The sequence below is a fragment of the Mercurialis annua genome, linkage group LG3, assembly GCF_937616625.2.
Source record: "Mercurialis annua linkage group LG3, ddMerAnnu1.2, whole genome shotgun sequence".
Classification (NCBI taxonomy): Eukaryota; Viridiplantae; Streptophyta; class Magnoliopsida; order Malpighiales; family Euphorbiaceae; genus Mercurialis; species Mercurialis annua.
This window is the reverse complement of record NC_065572.1, coordinates 71,808,204-71,828,375: the sequence shown is the minus strand read 5'-3', so window position 1 is coordinate 71,828,375 and position 20,172 is coordinate 71,808,204. Positions and strand designations below refer to the sequence as shown.

Here is a 20,172-nt window from a genome sequence, read left to right as displayed (position 1 = left end):
CAAAAAGAAACTTTTAGTGCACCCCCTAAACTAATTATTACATCATATACATAATTAAACAGCGAACATAACTAACATTTCCCTAAATATATAATAGGGGAATGAAAGTTTTTTAGAGGTTACTAAATTGTAGTCATTTTATGAACGACTATTATCATATCATTTACTATATTTTGATAAATATATCTTCATTTTTATATTAATGAGAGGTTATATCATAATTTTTATAAAACGATGATAACCGTTTAATAAAAGACATATAATTCTAAGAAATTTTAACCCCGGAGATAGGGCAATACTTTTCCAGGCTAAACAAAAAGGAAAGTATTACAATTTATAATGGGCTCAATTGCATGGAAACTTCATGAAAATGGCCGGAGATGCAGAATGCTGACTTTCTTTTCTGGTGGTAGCTTACCGTTCTCTAACTAAACTACAGTTTTTCTCTTTTAAAAATAAACTATCATGAACACTGATTATCCCATTTCTTTGCACATTATGAAAAATGATATAAAAAATTTATAGGATAAAGCATAATAATACAATACAATCACAAATTGAGAATCTTTGTATATTTATACCCTTATACATTCGTCAACTGCCATTTTCAAACCAAGCCAACCTGTCATAAAAGTCGTAATCTCCATCTTCTTTCTCCTATAAATACAAACCCCCAAGATAATTCAATCCTCACATCAAAACAGAAACCTTAAGCTTCAAACACAAGCTACAAAAATGGCAACAAAGCTGCTTTTATCAGTCCTAGTCATAACCCTAATCTCATTATTCTCACCATCTAAATCTTCTAATGAAATAGATGTATGGTGCAACAAGACCCCAAATCCTGAACCATGCAAATACTTCATGAAACAAAACCCTAACTCTGTTCCAACATGCAAATCTGATTTTCGCAAAATGGCGATTGACTTAGCCATGCAAAGAGCCCTAACTGCTCAAACCCAGAACAAATGGTTAGGCTCAAAATGCCGAAATGAAAAAGAAAAGGCTGCATGGGCCGATTGCTATAAGCTTTACGAAAACACCATTGCTCAACTCAATCACACTCTTGACCCCAACACTAAATGCACCGAGAACGATGCACAAACTTGGCTCAGTACTGCTCTAACCAATCTTGATACCTGTAGAGCTGGGTTTCTTGAGCTAGGGGTTTCAAATTATATGTTGCCTCTCATGTCCAACAATGTCTCAAAGCTGATATGCAACACTTTGGCAATAAACAAAAATGACTCATCATCGTCTGATTTGCCACAAACATACAAAGATGGGTTTCCTAGCTGGGTTAAACCAGGTGATCGGAAGCTTTTGCAGGCTTCTTCATTGAACCCTAATCTTGTGGTGGCTCAAGATGGTTCAGGGAACTTCCGGACCATAAAACAAGCCCTCGATGCTGCGGCCAAGAGAAGTGGAAGTGGGAGGTTTATCATACGCGTTAAGAGTGGAGTTTATAAAGAGAATCTTGAGATTGGTAACAAAATGAAGAATATTATGTTGGTTGGTGATGGTTTGAGAACTACTATTATCACCGGTAGCCGGAGTGTCGGAGGAGGCTCTACTACCTTTAATTCGGCAACAGTTGGTAAGCAAATTTCTGTCAAAATTCTTCTAGAGATATTTATTCAAGTTGGTCATAATTCTTGATACATATAGAATTATTATTTATAAATTATTTTTCCTTAATTTATATATATTTTTTAAAAAAGTGGATTGACTAATTCCAAATCCTGTTATTTCCTCCTAAGACGTAAAGAAAAAATGAGTTAGAAAATTATATTTCCATTGTAAACAATTCAAGAAAACAGCACATTATTTTTGTCAAAGTAAAAACAAGACATTTTCAATCACTTCAATTAATTTTTCTTTTAATAAATTTCAGCTGTCACCGGAGAGGGCTTCATAGCCCGTGGAATAACATTCCGCAACACAGCAGGTCCTCAAAACCACCAAGCAGTAGCCCTCCGATCAGGCTCCGATCTCTCAGTATTCTACCGTTGCGGCTTCGAAGGTTACCAAGACACATTATACGTACATTCTCAAAGACAATTCTACAAAGAATGTTACATTTACGGAACCGTAGACTTCATATTCGGTAACGCCGCCGTCGTTTTACAAAACTGCATGATCTACGCAAGAAAGCCAATGGACAAACAAAAGATCGCAGTAACAGCACAAGGTAGAACAGACCCGAATCAAAACACAGGCATTTCAATTCATAACTCTAGAGTTATGGCTGCACCTGATCTTGTACCGGTTCTCAGCTCATTCCAAACTTTCTTGGGCCGGCCATGGAAACTGTATTCAAGAACTGTTTATCTTCAGACTTATCTTGATTCTTTGGTGGCGCCGGCGGGTTGGCTTGAATGGGACGGTGATTTTGCGTTGAAGACTTTATATTATGGAGAGTATAGAAACTCGGGTCCTGGTGCTCCGACGAGTGGAAGAGTTAAGTGGGGTGGTTATCGGGTGATCACAAGTGCAACTGAAGCATCTAAGTTTACCGTTGATAACTTCATTGGTGGACGGTCATGGTTGCCAGCTACTGGTGTTCCTTTCAGCTCTGGACTTTGATTGAATTTGTTAACTGTGATTGATTTTCATTTGTATGATTTAGATTTATTTGTTCTTTAATTGTTTCTAAGCTTGTTTTTTGTATTTACCAGTTCGTGACAAATTTCTTTACAAAATGTATAATAACAATGAAATAAAGGTATAATTGCATAATTAATTCTAAATTTTTGTGTTGCTTACAAATTTGTCTTCATTTTCATGTTTAGAAAAAATAAATTTACATTTTAATTGTTTTGAACCAAACTACCAATACACATAAAGTAAAAATTAAATGAGGTGGCACTATAACCTTCTTTTTGGAAAAAATGAATAACGACATAGTTATAAAACAGTCATAGATTCTTAATTTCAGTATTTTATTTTATCATATTGGTTTTTTAATTATTTATTTATATTTATGTTTAAATAGAGTATTCCTCTCCCTCATGACTCACACATATTAAAATAACTCCTAAGTCCTATCATATCATTTATTTTTGTTAATTTTTTTTTTATAAGAAGTGTTTAAAACAATAGATGAAGTTTAATACTAGTTTTGTTGAAAAAAATTAGTGAATAAAATTGAGACTTACACAAAGGTTGAATTATTTTGGAAACTATTTTAAAATAATTTATTAAAAAAAATTATTTTAGAATAAATGAAATTGACAATACTTTTAGTTTTTGCGTGGTTCTTGGATTTGCCAACGGCAAAAGATTTGATTAAGCACAATTTGGGCCTATGAACTTCATGGCAGGTACTATATAACAGGCCCAAGAAAATAGATAGGATTAGAAGCCTAATATAAAAAAATAATACCAAGAAAATGTGAAATTAATAGATTTAAACTAAAATTTTTGAAACAAATTTTAATTTGGTCTTTGAAAATAATTGTGGATAACTAAATAAATTATCTCCTACAACACCATGCCTATGGTATGTGTTAGTTGATTACTGTGGAAAGCTAGTAAAACTGATCTTAATCATAATTACCTTTATCCTGTAATCAACCTTTTATTATTTGCTCTCATTTCTCATTCATATATACTTGTAGAGTATCAGTAATTATTCTGAAGGTGACATACAACCATAACGCAATCATAATTCTCTCACACCATGTTATTATCTTCATTTTAGGTAAAATTAAGCTTAGGGTTTATTTATTTGTAAAAAGAGGAAAACATAGAAATTTATAGGGCCATATGCTATAATTTAGTATCATTTGTTATTGAAGAAAAATACCATTTAGATATCACTTGCATCAATTTTTATTGTGGAAAAATATTGTTATGACATCTCAAATTGATAGAAGTTTCATCATGTAATTATGATATGGAGTTATTGTTTCAGTATCTTTCAGCATCAGAGATAATCACTAGTTACATTTTGTAATTGACAGTTAAATAATCAAAATTGTTACTATTTCTTCCATTATCACCGAGAATTCAAATCCAACAAATTTAAAAATTAATATCTTTGATTTTATAAATGTAAAATAATTATTAATAATAACAATGATAATTAATAATTGCATTGCAGTTGTTAAAATCATAGCAAGAATCAACGAATTAATATTTGATAATTTATATAAATTATTCTAATAATATACTAATCCTTAAAATTATATAAAACCATAACAAATAATTATAATATACTAATCCTTAAAATTGTAATTTATTCTCATAAATGCTCAACTAAATAATTACTAGTGCAAAATAAGCATTACTATTCTTAATTTATCTATGTCAGTAAAGAATTGTTGAAATCAAACATTGTTTATTTGTTTTTATTTCAACTTTTATCTAATATTCATTGTTATTAATTTATAATATATGACTAATGATACTTAGTACATGTTAAAGTAACTTATAAGCAAAAAATAATGATATTTAGTACAAATTAATTGGTTTTGTGCAAGATAGATTCTAAACCACTATTTATTATTTGGTCCAACACAAGTCCCGTAAAAAAATTCTACACCAATATATCAAGGTTAATGTCAAAAAAAATCACGAACTTTACACGTTTTCTCATTATAATCACGTAGTTTAAATTTTCTCATTTTCATGCACTAACTACCATTTTTTCTCAAATTCATGCACGGTGCTGAGCTGGCACTCATTCAGTGGTGTAAAATGACCTCCACCTCAGTGAATTACACCAATGGAGTCGTGACACCTCAGCACCGTGCATGAATTTGAGAAAAAGTGGTAGTTCGTGTATGAAAATGAGAAAATTTAAACTACGTAATTAAAATGAGAAAACGTGTAAAGTTTATGAATTTTTATGACATTAACCCATATATGAACTATGAAGCATACACTTCCATACTTAGCTTTGATTGACAAATTTGAGTAATCATAATTATAGAAAAGATCAAGATGGTGTCATAAAATGCACCATGAAAAGAAAGTCAAAACCATATAAAATCTTGATATTTGGATTAAAATATATACATATTGTATACACAGAAAGTGCACCAAATTACTCATTATCGATTATCCTCATGAATAACTCAAAAATGGGACCAAACCATGCTCAATTTCTTTTCTAAATTATATGGAAACAGATTGGCTCTTTCTTGTCATGAAAAGTTTATCTCATTTGTGGGTTTGGTCTGTAAACCATAAGGTTTGGACCCATCACTTCTTCTTCTCGTATTTTCCTTTTTTTCTATATTTATAAATAAAATAAATGACAAAACTCATCTTGAGATCCTTGTACTTTATTATTTTTATTTAGGAGGCCCCTATTTTGAAAAACTTGTCTTTTTAGTCCTTATACTTGCCAAATTTCAATTTTCATCCTAATATGTGAACCAGATGAACAGAAGTGGCAACAAGTATAGAGATTGGAAATATAACTTTTTCGGTATAGAGGCATGAAAACTCAAAATTTAGCAGGACTGGAAAGATAAGTTTTTTGAAATAGAAACTTCATGAATACAAGTGGTAAAATACAGGGACTTTGGAATGTATTTAGCCAAAATAAAATATTATAGCTCTTCCTCTTTAGAAAGCTGGTAAACTGTCATCTCCTTCATTTACGCAGTGTAATAATTTAAAGAATCAAATTGTCCCCTACCTGTATTCACACTATCTGTTGGAGTATATCCTACTTCTGGTAGGTATTATACTCACTACTTTTGTATTTTCCAACTTTGGAATCCAATACTACCCTCAATATTTTGAAAAGTATATTGCAAAAACATGATTAGTAAAATGTCTTGTAAAAAGCACTTGGAATTGCAAGATAAACAAATAAATTAAGTAGCATTATTGTAAAGAAACTAAGTAGTGTCAACAGAAGAGTTCTGATTCTTTGGCCATTGTTCAAATGTGTTTTGCTAGATCTGTTTTTATTTTTAAATGTAAAAATGCTAGATTTTCATATTCTAGCATGGATTTATTTCGAAATCTATACTGTATTTTGCTGAACTCTGTTTTGCAATCATTTTTCTCAAAGTCGTAGTATTTAGTGTGCACTTTTTACGTTATTTTTTGTGCGAAAACTTTTGAGTTAGGTGTTTTTACACTTCTTGTGGCTTTAATATATTTTATGTTCATTAAAAAAATTAACTAAGTAAAAAGTATATATATTCATTAAAAATTATTTAATGAGTGACATAAATTTACTACAAAAACACCTTTGTAACGATATAAGCACACTTTTAGAATGTGGTACAAAAAGGGTCTGCCTTTTTTTATTGGCTCAAAAGCATTATCTGGTTGTTTCATTCATTAAAATTCGCTAAAATAGCGTCGTATAGGTAAAACTGATATTTTGAGAACAAAAATACCGTAAAAATGGTTGAACCTAAATACTATGCTTTTTTAAAAGAAAGTGTTTAAATCTCTAAAAATGTTAAAGGTATGCTTTTTTTAACAATTACCGCTATAGGATATGACAAGTGACTTATAATTTTTGCTAAAACAATATTTGACCTACGGAAAATTATATACTTCAAATGTATTTTTATATTTAATAGTAAATTTTTAATTTTAAATAAGCCTTAATGCCTTAAACAAACCAATATTTTGCGGGTGAGATCAATCGTAACCGGTAGTTTAAAAATCACTTCATTTAGTCTATTTTCGTATTTATTGCGTCAATTATAGCTATTTTTAAAAATAAATTTAAATTTTACCACATGATAAACATGTCAATGCAAACTCAACATATTTTAGTCATAAATGTCGACATGTCACTTTGAACCAACCCATATATGACCTTTAACATAAAAAACAATGGATCTGTTATTTTTTAGGTGATTAATAGTTCGGTTAATTTTTGTTTACATGTCAGCATTTTGTAATTTACATATATTGACTCAATGTGCTATACATAGTTGACATGAGGTAAAATTTTGTAATTATCTTTTAGTAGAAAAGAGTCGTAATTGACACAACAAATAAAAAATAAGGGCTAAACATGATGATTTTCAAAGTATTGGTTACAGTTGAGCTCACCCTAAAGTAACTGTATTTTATGATATTAATCCTTTGACTAATGATATAGTACTATATAAATTTTGTGGGTGTAATCCCTTACAAACTTATGGGTACTTTTATCATTTAATGAAATTAGAATGGGCATAAGAAATAAGCTTGCCATGTAGGCCAAGGCCTCTCCGCGTATGTAGGGATTGTTGGGCCCATAAGAATTTCCTAGAGGAGAGACCCATGAAATCTGAGGTGGGCCCGAATAAGTATTAGAGAAGCAGCATCCCTATTGGTTGCGGCCAAGTGTATCCATATAAACGGTGCCACCTCAAATTTAAACGGGGTTGCACTATCCAACGGAAACGTGCAGACACAACCAATGATGTTCTTACAGCCGTAATTAGGGGTGAGCAAAAAAACCGGTCAAACCGATTAACCGAACCGAAACCGAAAAACCGAACCAGAAAATGTGGTTAACCGGTCCAACGGTTTAGGTTTAGGTTTTGATTTTTAGTTTTTATGGTTAATGGTTTAGGTTTAGGTTTTGGATTTCTAAAAACCGTGGTTAACCGGTTAACCGGTTTATATATATATATATATATATATATATATATATATATATATATATTTAATAATTAATAAGATATATTTTATGATCTATAAAATAATATTGATTTTATAATATACATAATAAAATCTAAATATAAAAATATATTGACATATATTTTATTTAGGAATATTTATATATTTTAGGAGATTTTATATATGAAAATATTGTAAAAGAAATTTGTTTTCCTTATTAAAATATTTACTTAACAAAAATAGGAATATTTAAGTCTATAAATAGTAGAAAGTGGACGTCAACAACACTACAAACAATTCAAAAAATACAAACATAACTTTAATATTACTCATAAATTATTTGTAAATAATAATAGTTTTAAATATTTGCATTGATTTAACTATTTATAAGATAGTTTAGATTTATATTTTTTTAATATAATTTGAATTTCTATAGTTTTTTTTTTTTGCTAAAAAATCAAATAGAATTAAAAATATATTTTTTTTGTCTTTAATTTTTCTAATGGTTATATGGTTAAAAACCGCAAAACTGAAAAACCGAACCGTTTTTTATGGTTAACCAATTTACCGGTTAACCGTTTAAAATTTTAGGTTTAGGTTTTTAATTTTAAAAACCGTATTACAATGGACCGGTTTACAAATTACCCTCATGGACCGGTTAACCGGTCCATGCCCACCCCTAGCCGTAATGATAAATCACAGGACCCACATGATTCACTCATAGCCTCACATCATAAAAATAAAAATTTACTTATTTGTTATTTGTTGTACTTTTCTTATATGGACTTATTTGATATGTTTATTTAAGGCAAAAGTCTCACTTTAATTTTTGAGGTTAGACAAAAAAATAAATAAATTTTTTAGATCGAGATTGGCTCACTTCACACCCTGTGTTGTTTAAAACGGCTCACATCACATCGAAAACTTGACTCCGTTAATTTTTTCTGTCAAATAATGACGTGACGCATAAAAAAAATGTTCAAAAAAAATTCTTAATGTTTAAAATACTTATTAATTTTATATTTATAAATTTTTTAACAATGTTCACCCTCTTCTAATTTATTTAAATATCAATAATTAAAAAATATTTAAAATTAAAATATTTATTAAAACAATTTAAGCACAATTAAACATTTTGAAACAAAAATTAAACGCTTCGAAATCCAATTAAACGCTTCAAAATTCAACTAATTAAATCTAATTCACTCACCCACCCCCAACTCCTGAAACCACATCTCCGACAAAGAATATTCCAACTAAAAATTAAAAAAAATTAAAAAAATAATAAAAAATTTACCGGAGAAGACGAACTAGACGAACATGTTCGTCTTCTCCGGGCTGTTCTTCCCAATGGAAGAACAGATTGGTTGGGGAAGAACACATGGAAGAACAGATCTTCCATGGGACCCGATGATTTATTTTTTTTAAATTTTTTTAATTTTTTTAAGTTTAATTAGGTTTTAATTTTTAATATTTAGTTTAATTAGGTTTAAATTAAATTTTAATTGGTTTAATTAAATTTCGATTTATTATTAGATTTTGAAGCGTCTATTTAGGGTTCGAAGTATTTAATTGTATTTTAATTGTTTTAATAAATATTTTAATTTTAAATATTTTTTAATTATTGATATTTAAATGAAGAAGAGGGTGAAAATGGTTAAAAGAATTATAAATATAAAATTGATAAGTATCTTAAATATTAAGGATGTTTTTAAATTTTTTCCTTACGTTCCACGTTAAAACTAACCGCGATGTAATGTGAGCCATTTTGGACAACTACAGGGTGTGAAGTGAGCCAACCTCGATCTTAGGGGCTTATTTATTTTTTTAGTCCGACTTCAGACACTAAAGTGAATCTTTTGCCTTTATTTAATGCATATCATAAATCCTTCAGTTCAAACAAAATAAAAATAAAATAAAATACGCTTAAATGCATAAAAAATCACCAACTTTCGCGTGTTTTTGATATTTAACACGAATTTTTAATTTTGGCATAAAAATACACGAACTATCTGATTTTTGCAATAATAACACGAACATAATTTTAGGCATAAAACGACACCTTTTCTCCCCTAAAACGGCACCGTTTTTGCCTTAAAACGACATCGTTTTTTGAAAAAAAATACAAACTTGGTCTTATATGCAAAAATTTGATAGTTCATGTATTTTATGCCAAAATTAAAAGTTCGTTTAAATACCATAAACACGCGAAAGTTGGTGATTTTTTGTGCATTTAAGCCAATAAAATATGGCATTATTTAAAAAAAGTCATTTCAAATTATAGAAACTTTATATTACAATTAAATTGAATTAATTATAAGCTAAAATATATTTTTTTAATAAATAACTCGTTAGAGAACTTAAATTTTGTAATAACCATTTATTTAAAACTTTCAAGTGTCAATACATTTAGAAGAGAAGAGTGTTTCACTACTCAATTTGCTATTTATGCCATCAAATTAAAAAGATATTCATATAATTAAATCGTTAACCTGACTAGAAAATTGCAAGATTCATGAATTAGTTTGAATTACTTTCATTTTAGACATTTTACTTTGTGCAATTGTAATTAGTTTAGTTTTAACTTCAACTTATTAACTTACAAAATAGTTTTATATAGTCACTACACGTAACTGTTTGATTAATACCACGTATTGTACGGCCGTATATGATTACTTTAGTCGTTGAAACAAATCTAACTAATCAAAACTAAATATCTATATTTTGTATAATTTAAACCATAACCGAAATACAAACCAAAGAATTGAATCAAAATAATCATTTATTTTAGTCAACTGAATAATCGAATTATATCAATATCAATTAGTATTTAAATAATGTTAATTTCTCAATATTATATATAAATTTAGAGGATAAATTGATAATTAAGTCATATAAAAAACTATAAAAATATTTGAATGTTTTGAAAAATTAAAAAAGAGAACATATAATGAATCAAGTTGATTCAAAATTTCATACTGAGTACCAAACGAATCGAATTAATTAAATCTTTAATTGTATTGAATAAAATGAACTACAAATCAAACAAAACTATTTTGATTTAGTTAAGTTTGATGAGTAAATTTGGTTGGAACAAAGTATAAGGAGGAGGGACGCAGAAGAGAAGAGGAAGTTGGGAGACTAATGATAGGGGTTGGGCAGACAGCAAGCCGCCACGCACAAAGACGGAACCATCATTCATTCTTCTCCCGCGTGTTCCACTACTCAACTCGGCTCACATCCCCTTGTTTTCTTGACCCCCAGGCTAGCCGATTCGGACTTTTTTCTTTTTTTGAATCAAATGCATGCACCACTGCTGTTTGAACTTTCACTTCCTTCTCAGCTTAGTCCGTAAATAACTCGTACTAATTTTTATACTTTTATGTATTTACTTATTTTTATTTTAAAGGATGTATTTTTTTTAAGTTTGTTATTCAATATCAAAACTAAGTCAATACAATAATAGCGTTTATTTAAAATATAATTTTTAGCTGTAACAGTTATAATTTTCCCGCTCAAACATGTACTACTATTTTAGGGTTATTAGTCAAAATGGTACCCAACCTTCTAACGTTCGTATCAAAATGATTTTTTAAACAATTTTCGGCCACTTTTGATGACGTGGCAACCGGAAAACTAATTTTATGTATTTTTTTCCACATCCCATGACAAATAAATTTTTATATAATTTTAAAAATTAAAACAAACTCTTATTTTACATCAATAAAAAAAATATTTTTCCGGTTGCCACGTCATCAAAAGTGGCTGGAAAATGTTAGAAAAAACATTTTGAAACAAATGTTAAAAAGTTGAATACCATTTTGATACAAATTAAAGGTTGGGTATCATTTTGATACAAGGTGCGAAGGTTGGGTACCATTTTCGCTAATGACCCACTATTTTATCTCCCACTCTCAGTTATTCTCTTTTATATATTGTAATCACTTCAGCAGTAAATATATACAAGTTCAATATCATTATATTTCTGAGAGATTTTCAGGTAGACTTAATCTATCACGTCATCCGTTAACTAGCCTTCATTAATATAGTTGCACTATGGTAATTTTATTTATTATTTTTTTACACTTTTCACTACAAGAAATTCTGTTTTTTACAACAAATACTTTTTCAGCTAATTTTTTTTGCTGCTAAAAAACATTTTGCAGCATTAATTTTGAAAGTTGCTGTCATTAGTTAACTTATAGCAGCATTTTACAGCAAATTATGTTACCAATTACTTAAGACAACGTTTTATTAGCAGCAACATGCCACAACTTTTTTTTATTGCTATATGTTAATAGTAACAATTTTAGCACTATTATCAGCAAAAATGTTAGCTGCTAATTCTAGTATTTCTTTTAGTGTTTGAATAGTAATATTACGATATAGTATCATTATTTTAATTACGTGTCATAATGTGATAGGTTTAGTCCACGGATGATGTGGTGGACTGGGTCTACCTAAAAATTTCTCTATATTTCTATGTTATTCAGTTTACATTCAATGAATTATTTTACAGACAGAAATTGTTAGTGTGTCACTTAATCTTCGTTCCATAATAAAATTATTTGTCACGTTATATTTTATATGACTAACAATATTTCACATAAAATGATAAAATATAACTAATATATTTTTATTTTTTATTTATCTAATCCTTTTTTAAAATTTATTATTCAATAATTCTTTTTATTTTACCTCTGTAGCTTATTTGGCCAATGTGTCGAATTAGATGAATGTTTAAATTTTGTCCCATGCACGTTTCACATTAATACAATGCACATTCATTTTCCGCCCAAACGATTAATTGAAAATAATGAATTTAATTTATATTTCTTAATTCTCGCACAATTTTAATTTGGTCTGTCTATATGTGCCGGGCGGAATATATATTTTTTAGGACTAAAACCAGCTTATAAATGTGCACTTTACCCTAACTAACTCTTCTTGATTGAATTAAAAAAAAAAAACTTCTTAACTGGATTACCTCTCTTGCCGAATTCTTTTTAAATTTCAATTTGTACCTCAATTTTTTCTTAATTTTTATTTAATAATATAGTTGACCTATTGTTATACATCAAAAGTTTATGTAAATTTAATGGCCTAGCGTGCCAACTGAAATTTTACATGGACGCCTAATTTTTTTACATGGAGTCGAATAGAAAAACCTAAATTATAAGCGTTTATATCTCTATTTGGCAGATTACATTATTAAAATTGATGAAAGTGAGGCAGAAATAATGATGGAGACGACTAAATTATTAAATACAAATTTAGAGACAAATGAAGTACAAAATAAGTTTAGTTACAATTCGGACAGAAACTACTCCTCACAAATGATATAAGTATTTCACTAACAAGCTCTTTATTATTTTGATGTAAATAGAATTTTTTTTAAATTAAAAAAAAACTATTATCTTAGAGACGCAAATTACTCCCTATCTCCTAAACCTAAAAGCAATGCACCAAACAAAAATAGCCACTTTGATCCTTAATATGAATAATGCTATTTAATTTACTAGTATATTAGGTTATCTTAATGTAGGTCTGCGTATATGCAATTTAATAATAGATTGCTTAAAACAACGGAACGGGGATGAATGAAAGTTTGAGCTGTTGTAACGGGGCTTGAGCTCCGTAAGAAGCTGAAGAATATTAAAAAAAGAAGAGCATGGTGCCATTATGAGTAGAGAGGAAGTGGAATAGAAACGTATCAGTCACGAGCAGAACCGGTAAGTTTAATAATATGTGTCGTCGTCTAGGGATAATGAGTGAAGGGTGGTTTTGGTAGTTAAGTGGGGACAATTTGTTTTATTCTAATTAATTTTACTTAATATTAATGACACTGTCTTGACTCTTTTTTGTATTATTTAGAAGAAGCTATTTCCTCTTTCGTTTTCTCCTTTCACTAAGATTTAAAAAAATATTAATTTCAAGATGTAGATGAGTTGGTAAGGCGCTCTTTTAACTAAAATGAGGTCGCGGTTTCGAACCATACTCATGTATGCAGCCGTTTAAAATTTGGGGCCAGAATTTGCCTCCCATAAAAACCTACACGGCTCGAGTGGGGATTAGTCTGAATGTGAAAGGTTTAAAGTTGCCGTCTCATAGTTGAGACTCGTTCAGAAAACTTCATGGATCCTGTACCCAAAAAAAAAATACAACCATTTGACATTATAATGAGTGCTCATTCTAAGTATAATAGCTTATTGCAATACTATTTAGATTTTTTTTTCTACATACAAATAATCTAGTGAATTTGATTATATTTGCTTCAGTTTAATTCAATATAGTAATAGAAAAGGGGAAGAAACTCAATAGGGTAGATTTTTCTTTTTACAGAATACATAAGATTTTCTCAACAAATCTCAACTATGAGACGGCACCTTTAAACCTTTCACATTCAGACTAATCTCCACTCGAGCCATATAGGTCCCTTGCGGGAGGCACTCTGTCCCCAAATTTTAAACGGCTGCATACATGAGTACGGTTCGAACCCGCGACCTCACTTAAATTAGAAGATTATCTTACCAACTCACTTAAATTAACTAAGTAAAATAAACATTGTCATTCCCACTATTTCATTGTTATTACTATTAGACAAATATCTCTCTAAATATTTTTGCCACGTAATTTAAAATAAGTAAAATGTAACATTACTTTTATAATATATTGAGAATCATAATGGTAATGATAGAACTCACCAGTCTATTCTAGCGGACCACACTCCATTTGTTTGTGTTCTAGACCATTCATATGAAACCAGCAAATCCAACATCATCATTCTCAAATTCTATCACTGTTTAGCACTTGAAATTAAATAATTAATGTTAACGATCGACTAAAACTTGAGTTTAGATAATTAGCAGCTGGGGCCAAAACACGCCATTAATTAATTTTTGTGTGCAAACTGTTTTGGCTGGTTGCTGTTCCATTACGACACCTGCCAATTCTTTAACTGAAAAAAATATCTCTCTGGTCTCTTTTTAAGCTTTCTTGAATCCGCTGTGCTGTTCCGTTACTAATTTCACCGTTTGGGTTCTGTTTTCTTGGTTTTTAGTGGAAAACAAAGAATAATTTCTTTGTTTTTTCTTGTCATAAATCTGAGTCTTTATCAGTTGCGGGTAGAGAATAAGAGATTTGCTATCCACAGAGCCAATATTCGCGCCACCTTTTTTCCCGCCCAAATCTTGTCCATCAATATAGCTAAATGCGACAGTGAGAGCTTATGATGTTTTATTACAAAGTTTTAATGATCTCATAACCATTTAACAATATTTACTCATTAATTTGATTAAAAAGAAAAAAAAAATAGTCATTCATTTTACTTTTTTTAGTATTTTTAATCTCTCTTTTGCTTTCCTTTTTTCTTGTTATATAACCCTACTGGCTCCGTTATTTCATTCTTCTTCTGCCTTTTCCTTTACTTTCATTTCTTGGGATCTGATCCGACCAAAAGCAAGGTGGTTCAATTCCCGAGGAAATATCTTCACATTAACTACTTTTTGGTTGTCTTTTTGTGTGTAATAGGAGGAGATATAGTACTTCCAGTACAGTTGGAGCTGCACCCAGTTTAGGGTAATTCTATTTTTGGAAGTAAAAGATTCTATCAACCCAGATCTGTAACTTCTTGATCCTTGAGCTCTTTTTCCTTTTCATTTCTTGACTTATTATTGTGGAGTTACTTTGTAACTGAAGAGGGCTATGCATGCTTAGATAAGTGGAATTTTTTATTTGTATTTTGAAATTTCTGCAATTTGCTAAATTTCAGAAAGTGTAGCTGGTTTATGTTTCTTTAGATCTATTAATTTTTGAATCTGAGAAGCATTTCATGATCTAAAAACAAGATTAATAATGATGATGATGAGCCACAATTTCGAGATTCTCTTTATTTTAATGATCTATATATATGCGTATATATTGCTTAATTAATATGTGATTAATTTACAATATTGCTCAATCAGTCACTGTTCAATGTTCATATATATTCAAGGGAGACTTATAACTTTTCATCCTAAAAGCAATACTGCATCATGATTAATTAATGCATGAGATGTCTCTTAAAAAAATCGCCATCATAAAGCTTGATAAACTTTCTCCATCTTGTTCAGTATGGGAATTTTATGGGAAGTATCTGAATTTTTTTTATTTCAATTTATGTAATGTGATGATTAAAGAATAAGTGATGAGAAGCTGTTGGGTGATGTGCTCAAAAGAAACCTCGATCAAGATCATAGGCAATTTTTTCAACTACTTTGAAGTTTTAAATGATTAGTTTTTACTTTTTTCCTATAATCAACATTGATTTTCTTCTCTTATTAGGTCCCCAATCAGCAGCAAAAATACATTTTTTTAATTGTCTAAGTTTTCTTAAAAATAATTTTGGTCAGGAATTCTTGCTTGACTAGTATGCATACTAGCCTTGAGTACAGTTATTTTCATGAAAATCATTTCATAAAATTTATTGGAGGAATTATGTGAAGTACAAATGTGAATGTCCTGTATAAAGGATGCCTTGTTCAATGCAATATAGTTAGTTCATGTTAAACGCATACTGAAACTAACGAACGATATATATATGTGTGTGTGTGTGTGTGAAATAGCATTCTAATGTGGAGACTGTTTGTAGGACACAAAATCTGAGCAGGAGAAACATGAACACTTTTTCCCATGTTCCTCCTGGTTTTCGGTTTCATCCTACTGATGAAGAACTAGTAGATTATTACCTTAGGAAGAAGATACATTCAAGAAGGATTGACCTTGATGTTATTAAAGATGTTGATCTCTACAAAATTGAGCCTTGGGATCTTCAAGGTAGTTCACTGAAATTTGATTAAATGTTCTTACGTTGACGGCATATTATTTTTCTAGGACGGTTTACTATATTCAATTTGTTATATTTTGGTAATTCAACATTAGTTTTTCATAAAACTGATTCTACCTGATCAATTTATGGCAAATTTTACTTATGTGGCCAACATATCCTGTCATTTGACTAACGAATTGCCACATGAGTAAAATTTGATCTAAATTGATCGGGTAATTTTCCGTTATTTGTAAAATGAATGTTCAATCATTATGATATAACAAATTAAATGTCATAAATATTATGTAAAAATAGTATAGTTGGATAACCGTAAGTGTTTAATCCCACTAAAATCCATTAACTCTCATTAGGAATCAAAAACTATTAAAAAGTAAAATATTTTTATACACCCATAATTATGGTCCGTTTGCTAAATGTCTTATGATTTTAAAACATTTCCGGTTTGATCCATCATGTTTTAAAAGGAGCTATAGATATATTTAACACATGTCGAATTAATGATGAATCTAATTAATATGATTTTAAAATCGTGGTGTATTTAACAAACACACCATTCTTTAGGTTTAGGGTACATAGGAACATTTTGCCTTATTAAAATCCTGTAGATAATGTGTGTTCATGTTTTGTTTACATGAATAGAAATATGCAGAATAGGGACAAATGATGAAAGCGATTGGTACTTTTTCAGCCATAAGGATAAGAAGTATCCAACAGGAACTCGAACAAATAGAGCCACCGTAGCTGGATTTTGGAAAGCAACCGGTAGAGACAAAGCCATCTATACGAAGCATGAGTTGGTTGGGATGAGGAAGACCCTAGTATTTTACAAAGGCCGTGCTCCCAACGGACAGAAATCAGACTGGATAATGCATGAGTACCGCCTTGAAACTGACGAAAATGCTACTGCACAGGCAAGCTTCTTCTCCTTTTGTTCTCATATTTCTTATCAGGTTTACTAGTTTATAGTTTACTTTCAAGAAAATAATTTGAGATGTGGCACAATTTATGCCAGTTCTATATACGTCTCATTATTCAAGTCATTAACCGATCAATAAATATCACATTAATTAGTGATATTTTATTTAGAATTAAATATTTTTTATTAATTAGATATGGTATTTAATAATGCCACGTGTCATGTATTTAATGGATGGTTTATAATCCTACGTGATGAATTAGATTCGGACAAGTATTTTTTGAAAGAATAACATGGAGGTAATTTAAATTTTTTGGGTCATTAACTTTAATCTTACTTCATTTTACTAAAGAAATTTTAGTTTGTTTCAATTTAGACATTGAACTTTAAAATTATAAATAAATGCTCCTTGGTGATTTCAAACATTTGAATTTTGATGATAATCGCATTTTGTCACGCCATATTTTCTCTTACATTAATAACGAATAATCACTAAAAAAAAGGTTCGTTGCTCCATGACGTGGTAATATCGGAATATTTATTTGACCTTAATTAAGAAACGCATCGCTGCTTATACTTTTAAAGTTTAGAGCCTATATTAAATTAAATAAATTAACACAAAAGTTCAAATATGTATTCCGATATTACCACGTATGATATCATTAAGATAATCAAAAAGCTCAAAGGGTTCTTACCCGTGTGATATCATTTTTATTTTCCTTAATATCAATTGGAAACTTAAAATCAACTCTTGTCAAAATAGTACTGTATTTTAATTTACATTTCAAAAGATGGTTTTTGGACAAGATTAGTTAAATAATATTGTGGCATTCAAATATTATTAGTTTCCATTTATGATTTACCATATGCTATATGTCGGCATGCATCAACATGAATTTATCAAAGGACCATCATCTGAAATATCAATTAAACTTATGGTGTCATTTTGATACAAATCAAAGTTTCAATACCAAATCGAAATTAGAAGAAACAAACCGTATCCAAATTGAAGCATTTGCTTTGAACTGCTGTTTCAATTCCATTTTTTCCCATTTTTTTGCCATTTTCATGAGCACACAATAACATAATCTGTGTGGTTGAAGCAGGAAGAAGGATGGGTCGTGTGCAGGGTTTTCAAGAAGAGAATACCAATCATGAGAAGAGTAAGTGAGCACGAATCAGTCAGTTGGTATGATGACCAAGTTTCATTCATGCAAGAACCCGACCATTCGCCCAACCAAACTTCACAGCCTCATCATCATTTACCTTATCATCACCTTCCCCATGATCACTTCCTCCAGCTCCCACTTCTTCGGAGTCCCAAACTGCTGCAACAACCTACCACTTCTGTAAATTGCACTTCTATTGCTGCATTCGGGCTCGACATAAATCAGCAAGCAACCACTCTGCAATCCTCATCACTTGCACAAGAAGATCATCTTCATCGTCAAACCCGAATTCAAAGCTTGCATTCTCTTTATGCTAATACTCAAAATAGTAATGAGCAAGCAGTCGATCAAGTCGCTACTGATTGGAGAGTTCTAGACAAGTTTGTTGCTTCTCAACTCAGCCAAGAAGATGTCACTAAGGAAAATAATAGTAATAATAACTACTCAAATGCAGCCAACAGCATCTTCCATTCATCAGATCAAGCTAGCTTACTTGCTAAGCAAGAAACGGGACCAGAAAATGCTTCAACGTCAACCTCTAGTTGTCAAATACACCTATGGAAGTGATTATTTAATATCCTAGCAATGATATATAATATATGCACAGTATATTTATATATATGTGTGTTCTGATTATAGGATATAACTTCAGAAAAGGTTATTATTCAATGCTGTACATAATAAAACATGATCTTCTATAACTTTAACTCTTTAATAGTATTGTGTTTCTTTAGGGTGACTACATATAGAGTCAAGTGCTGCAATATTTGTATGTAAACAAGCCAGTGGTTTATTGACTGCATGTGCTTTTTATGGCATATTGAAGAGGTGTGTTTGTAAGATCGATCAACAATTGATGAAACATTTGTAGATTGTTACTGAAATATTTTTCTTGATGCCTTTTGTTTTTTCTTATATCTATTCTTTACTTCTTGTTGGTCTCATTATGCTTTTGTTCGACCATATATAATGTGATTCTTATAATTAATAAATGGATAAAACTAAAAATGTAATGACTAAGAGTTTTTGCAACATAAATTGGTGTAAATATCACTATTGGTTGCCACAACTCCAGACCAGAAAAGAAAACAAATGAGTGGATTTGTGCTAGAGATGTTTAATGATAGTATGATTTCATGATGACGATTCAAATGCTTTGCAGAGAAGTTTGGGATTTTTATCTTCTGTTGTTTATTAAACTTAGAAGTCACTTCAAAAATCCAATCAGCTAGATTATACGCTCAAAATGGGCTTTATCTGGAGCTGTAGAGTATATATAAATATAGTTTCTGCATAACATTACAGCTTTCCACCATGTATTAGATAAGATAATAGTAAAAATATCCAGACACAACAGACATGTAAGATTAAGAAATATTTCACCTAACATAAAGAAAAATTTATAAACATGCACGTCAAGCAAGTAACATAGTGGTAGAGATGGAGAGTAAGAAGGAAAAATATTTTACTTGGTCACACTTAAGTAATTGTAAAATGTGCATGAACTTATAAACATTTTGAGCTAAAGGACTTTAAGTAGCTATATAACGCAAAACACTTACCAGGCAATTTATATTCATATTCCAGCTTTGATATGGAGAGGAAGAGAGAGAAGCAGTAAGGAAAAGAATCCTAGGAACATAAGATAGGAGAAAATAGGTGTAGTTGGG

At 30.1% G+C, this 20,172-nt stretch overlaps 2 protein-coding genes across 2 annotated transcripts; both read left to right on the top strand.

Annotated features, from left to right (window-relative positions):
* Positions 1-668: 668 nt before the first annotated feature.
* LOC126671360 (probable pectinesterase/pectinesterase inhibitor 17) lies at positions 669-2,750 on the top strand. The gene is made up of 2 exons (XM_050365131.2): positions 669-1,597; positions 1,895-2,750. The coding sequence occupies exons 1-2, from the start codon at positions 736-738 to the stop codon at positions 2,584-2,586; spliced, it is 1,554 nt and encodes a 517-aa protein (XP_050221088.1). The 5' UTR covers positions 669-735; the 3' UTR covers positions 2,587-2,750.
* Positions 2,751-14,945: 12,195 nt separating this feature from the next.
* Positions 14,946-19,386, top strand: LOC126671672 (NAC domain-containing protein 7-like). The gene is made up of 4 exons (XM_050365459.2): positions 14,946-15,212; positions 16,220-16,404; positions 17,057-17,328; positions 18,440-19,386. The coding sequence occupies exons 2-4, from the start codon at positions 16,245-16,247 to the stop codon at positions 19,067-19,069; spliced, it is 1,062 nt and encodes a 353-aa protein (XP_050221416.1). The 5' UTR covers positions 14,946-15,212; positions 16,220-16,244; the 3' UTR covers positions 19,070-19,386.
* Positions 19,387-20,172: the final 786 nt, after the last annotated feature.

Coding starts and splice junctions, on each gene's coding strand:
- LOC126671360 (XM_050365131.2), top strand. CDS start 736: ATGGCAACAAAGCTGCTTTTATCAGTCCTAGTCATAACCCTAATCTCA. Junction 1,598..1,894: donor CTTTAATTCGGCAACAGTTG/GTAAGCAAATTT, acceptor AATAAATTTCAG/CTGTCACCGGAGAGGGCTTC.
- LOC126671672 (XM_050365459.2), top strand. CDS start 16,245: ATGAACACTTTTTCCCATGTTCCTCCTGGTTTTCGGTTTCATCCTACT. Junction 16,405..17,056: donor TGAGCCTTGGGATCTTCAAG/GTAGTTCACTGA, acceptor TTACATGAATAG/AAATATGCAGAATAGGGACA. Junction 17,329..18,439: donor ACGAAAATGCTACTGCACAG/GCAAGCTTCTTC, acceptor TGGTTGAAGCAG/GAAGAAGGATGGGTCGTGTG.